This window comes from Penaeus japonicus, unplaced genomic scaffold (assembly GCF_977035675.1).
Source record: "Penaeus japonicus unplaced genomic scaffold, GWHDUDI00000001_assembly GWHDUDI00000012, whole genome shotgun sequence".
NCBI classification, from domain to species: Eukaryota; Metazoa; Arthropoda; class Malacostraca; order Decapoda; family Penaeidae; genus Penaeus; species Penaeus japonicus.
This window is the reverse complement of record NW_028234414.1, coordinates 18,798,721-18,803,720: the sequence shown is the minus strand read 5'-3', so window position 1 is coordinate 18,803,720 and position 5,000 is coordinate 18,798,721. Positions and strand designations below refer to the sequence as shown.

At 42.4% G+C, this 5,000-nt stretch overlaps 1 protein-coding gene across 2 annotated transcripts in view; it reads left to right on the top strand.

Moving 5' to 3' along the window:
* LOC122260604 (uncharacterized) overlaps nucleotides 1-5,000 on the top strand; it is a 40,330-nt gene that overhangs the window by 26,249 nt on the left and 9,081 nt on the right. For both annotated transcript variants that reach the window (XM_043027963.2, XM_086542584.1), the window contains exons 21-26: nucleotides 1,172-1,365; nucleotides 1,886-1,985; nucleotides 2,202-2,387; nucleotides 2,609-2,726; nucleotides 3,434-3,608; nucleotides 4,695-4,776. In XM_043027963.2, the coding sequence (XP_042883897.2) occupies nucleotides 1,172-1,365; nucleotides 1,886-1,985; nucleotides 2,202-2,387; nucleotides 2,609-2,726; nucleotides 3,434-3,608; nucleotides 4,695-4,776 (855 nt within the window). The remainder of the gene's footprint in view (nucleotides 1-1,171; nucleotides 1,366-1,885; nucleotides 1,986-2,201; nucleotides 2,388-2,608; nucleotides 2,727-3,433; nucleotides 3,609-4,694; nucleotides 4,777-5,000) is intronic.

Genomic DNA, 5,000 nt, shown 5'->3' with positions numbered 1-5,000 from the left:
TTAGCGTACCGAAATCATCACATTAACAGTATCCCTTTGTCAGCCTATTGCTGGAGAGTGAAAGTAAAGGAGTTAAAATCTTGTGTGTGCGTGCGTGTGTGTGTGTATGTGTGTGTGTGTGTGTGTGTGTGTATGTGTGTGTGTGTGTGTTTGTGGGTGTTAAACTAATGCTCGAAACACACTGATCGCTGGAGAAAGGTCATGTCAAATCTTAAAAGAATAAAACTGTTCCTATTACTTTAGTCGGGGAGAGAGAGAGAGAGAGAGAAAGAGAGAGAAAGAGAGAGAGAGAGAGAGAGAGAGAGAGAGAGAGAGAGAGAGAGAGAGAGAGAGAGAGAGAGAGAGAGAGAGAGAGAGAGAGAGAGAGAGAGAGAGAGAGAGAGAGGAAGAGAGAGAGAATGAGAGAGGAAGAGGAAGAGAGAGAGATAGAAAGAAGGAGAGAGAGAGAGATAGAAAGAGGGAGAGAGAGAGAGAAAGAAAGAGCAAGAAAGAGAGAATAAAAGAGTAATAGGAAGAGAGAGAGCGATAGAAAAAGGGAGAGAGAGATAGATAAAGGGAGAGAGAGATAGAAAGAGAAAGAGAGAGAGAGAGGAAGAGAGAGAGCGATAGAAAAAGGGAGAGAAAGATAGATAAAGGGAGAGAGAGATAGAAAGAGAAAGAGAGAGAGAGAGGAAGAGAGAGAGATAGAAAGAAGGAGAGAGAGAGAGATAGAAAGAGGGAGGGAGAGAGAGAAAGAGAAAGAAAGAGGAAGAAATAGAGAATGAAAGAATAATAGGAAGAGAGAGAGAGCGATAGAAAAAGGGAGAGAGAGATAGAAAAAGGGAGAATGAGAGAGAAAGAGAAAGAAAGAGGAAGAAAGAGAAAATGAAAGAGTAATAGGAAGAGAGAGAGAGCGATAGAAAGAGGGAGAGAGAGATAGAAAGAGGGAGAGAGAGAGAGAGATAGCAAGAGAGAGAGAGAGAGAGAGAGAGATAGAGAGAGAGAGAGAGCGAGAGAGAGAGAGAGAAAGTAAGATAGGTAGAGAGAGAGAGAGAGAGAGAGAGAGAGAGAGAGAGAGAGAGAGAGAGAGAGAGAGAGAGAGAGAGAGAGAGGACATCTACCCATATATAAACAGACGGCGAAACCCTTAGCTAACCTACCAGCATCCCCTCCTCTTTCATCTCCCTCGCAGGATGGACTGGCGACCCCGGCGTGCAAGGACCCCAGGGGAACTACGGGCCAAAGGGTTACCCCGGTCCCCCCGGAGACCGAGGGCGCCCAGGGGGGTCCAACCCGGCAACCCGAGGTGACCGTGGCTCCCCCGGACCCCAAGGACCCCAGGGGACTCCTGGCTTGGACGGCAGACCGGGAGCGATCGGGCCTAAGGTTAGGAGGAGGAGGAGGAAGAAGAGGAGAAGGAGGAAGAGGGGGAATTGGAGGAGGAGGAATAGGGGGAATTGGAGGAGGAGGAAGAGGGGGAATTGGAGGAGGAGGAAGAGGGGGAATTGGAGGAGGAGGAAGAGGGGGAATTGGAGGAGGAGGAGGAGGTGGAGGAAGAGGGGGAATTGGAGGAGGAGGAGGCGGATATAGTGATGATAATGAGGAGGTGGAGGAGGAGGGTGATAACAAATATAATTTTTATCATAATCATCGTTTTTTGTTGTTTTCGTTGTTACCGTTAGTATTACTATTATCATTGATGATAATAGCAATGATGATAATGACGATGGTGTAATAATGACATGAGGGGTAATAATGATAATAAAAATATATCATTGATAATGATAATAACCTTGATAATAACAAAACGGTAATGACAAAAGCTACTAAACAACAATAACAATAACGATAATAACAACCATCATCACCATCATCATCACACACAACATTTATTCTTTATACACAGGGTCCCAGCGGTTCAATCGGTCGGTTGGGCTCCGATGGTCTTCCTGGCGCATTCGGGTTGAGAGGCGACGTCGGGCCACCTGGACCCCGCGGGCTGCCAGGTTAGTGAAATTGGCAGCAAATGGGGGCTCCTAAATAGATACGTTCATGTAGAAATGTACAGAGGTGCTTAGTTGTGTATGTATAAGATATAACGGTTAATATTTCTTTGAGTGTAGCCGTTTTTTATGGTGTACCTCCGCTGAGTACATAGAAAACGAAACTCAAAGTGGGGGTTAACTTATCTGAAACAAATATTCCTATATTTCACTTACCAGGGGTGAGCGTAGCGAACGATGGTGACCCTGGGATTGAAGGACCTCCAGGGCCACAGGGTCAGCCAGGGCGAGAAGGTCTAAAAGGCCCAAAAGGAAACACGGGATTTCCCGGCCCAACTGGACCCAAGGGTCTACCAGGGGTCGAGATCAGCGATATAGGATGGAAAGGGGAAAAGGGAAGTCCAGGTCAGTTTAACCTATTTGTTTATTTCCATTTTACTTCGTCTTTCATCTCTTACTCCTCTATATCTCTAAATTTATCATTTCTTTCGACAATAAACGCTAATAAAGGCGATACAAATTCACATTAAATAACTTTTTGCCCCAATATGCTCGATATGCTAACCCCAGAATCAGCCATTTTTTCTAATTCCATTACGTTATTATCCTTCTTTCCTTGAGCGTAGGATATCCTGGTAGGATTGGCCGAGAAGGATTGCCTGGCTTGAGCGGAATCCCAGGACCTCAGGGGGAAAAGGGATACCCTGGGACGCCCGGAGACGTTGGTAGAAGTGGTTACCCCGGGTGAGTGGGGAAAGAGAGAGAGAGCGAGGGGGGGGGAGGGAGAGAAAGAGAGAGAGAGAGAGAGAGAGAGAGAGAGAGAGAGAGAGAGAGAGAGAGAGAGAGAGAGAGAGAGAGAGAGAGAGAGAGAAGAAGAAGAAGAAGAGAAGAGAGAGAGAGAGAGAGAGAGAGAGAGAGAGAGAGAGAGAGAGAGAGAGAGGGGGGAGGGAGAGAAAGAGAGAGAGAGGAAGACAGAGAGAGAGAGGGGGGAAGGGGAAGAGAAAGAGATGATGGTAATAATGATAATGATGATGGCGATAATGATACTGATAACAATAGTAATATGTGTATAAGAAAAAGGATGAGAAGAAGAATGATAATGAAACTGACAATCCTATTAAGTGTAGTAATAGTGATATTAACAATAGCATGGTGAACAATAATGATATTAGTAATGATGATGGTGATGATTATATGAGTAAAATTGATGATGATAATGTTTATAAGGATAATAATGAAGATAATAATAGTTACAATGATGATGATAGTAATGACAATAATGATAAAGATAACGATGACAATAATAGTAATTATCACATCAACAATAACGATAACAATAACTACGATAAACAATTACAACAAATAACAACAATAACAACCCTCATAATCCTCACCATCACTATAACCCACACCATAACCCATAAAGCCAACCATGAACCACAACCCACCAGAACGAAAGGAGCTCAAGGCGAACCAGGAATCCGAGGCCAGACGTCCTACTACAGCGTGGGGGGAACAAGGGGGGACCAAGGGGACCCGGGATTTCCTGGGCGGACTGGTCCTTCGGGAGACCGAGGGGAGATTGGCGACCCCGGTGCTGTGGGATTGCCTGGATCGTCAGGGAAGGTGAGATTTTGGGGAGGTGAAACTTTTAGGGAAAGTGGGAGTTTTAGGGAAGGTGAGATTCTGAGGGTGAGGTTTTTAGGGAAGGTGAGATTTTGAGGGTGAGGTTTTTAGGGGAAGTGGGAGTTTTGGGGGAGGTAAAATTCTGAGGGTGAGATTTTTTGGGGAGGTGAGATTATAGAAGTAAGAATTTGGGGGAAGTGATATTTTTGAGGTGACATTTTTGGTGAATGAGAATTTTTAGGGAAGGAAAGATTTTTAGGGAGGGAAGACTGTAGGAGGTTTTAGGTGAGTTGAGATATTTAGGGAAGTGAGATATTTGGGGAGGTGAGATTTTAGTAAATAACACCTTTAAGGCAAGATATATGTATTTAGTTCAGATATTTGAAAAGGTAAGTCATTAAGGAAAGGTAAGAGAATTTGAGGAAGGTGTTTTGTTGTTGTTGTTTTTTAGCACGTGTATTTTATTTCAAGAAAATATATGATTTTTAGTTATAAGTTGAACATCAATTTACAAAGCATCGATAAATACTTTTTCTTGTGCTGTATGAACATGAATGGTACGCAATTCGTTTTGTCCTCATTGGCAAAATTTGTCAAGTAACTCAATAAGTTACATTCTCTCTATAAAAAGTTGCCGACTTATCAACAAAGAAAACGTATTTTCGTTGTAAATTTTAGGGGGTAACTATTATATTTTACGGAAATGGAAGAGGTGATATGGTTTTATATATATATTTTTTTATTGTTGAAGGATGATAATACAGTTAGTGATAGTAATAATAATAAAAGATAAGGGTATTGATAATGATGATAATAATGATAACAATAATAATGATAATAATGGCAATGATAATAATAATGATAATTTCAATATTATGATAATAATGATAATGACGATAAAAGTAATTGTAATGATAATGATAGTGATAATGATAATATTGAAAATAATGATAATAATAATAATAATAGTGATAATAATGATAATAATAATAATAAGATTATCATCCTGATAATGATCACAATACCGACAGTGATCATCATCACCCACACCATCACCACCTTAACATTCATCATTCATCACAACAGGGCGAGCGTGGTGAACCAGGGTTGCAGGGCAGGCAGGGTGCACCAGGTCCTGCCGGGTATAGTGGCGACGTAGGTGATGCAGGTTAGTGATGATGTAGCTGTGTGACGTAGGTGATGCAGGTTAGTGATGATGTGTCTGTGTGACGTAGGTGATGCAGGTTAGTGATGATGTAGCTGTGTGACGTAGGTGATGCAGGTTAGTGATGATGTAGCTGTGTGACGTAGGTGATGCAGGTTAGTGATGATGTAGCTGTGTGACGTAGGTGATGCAGGTTAGTGATGATGTAGCTGTGTGACGTAGGTGAT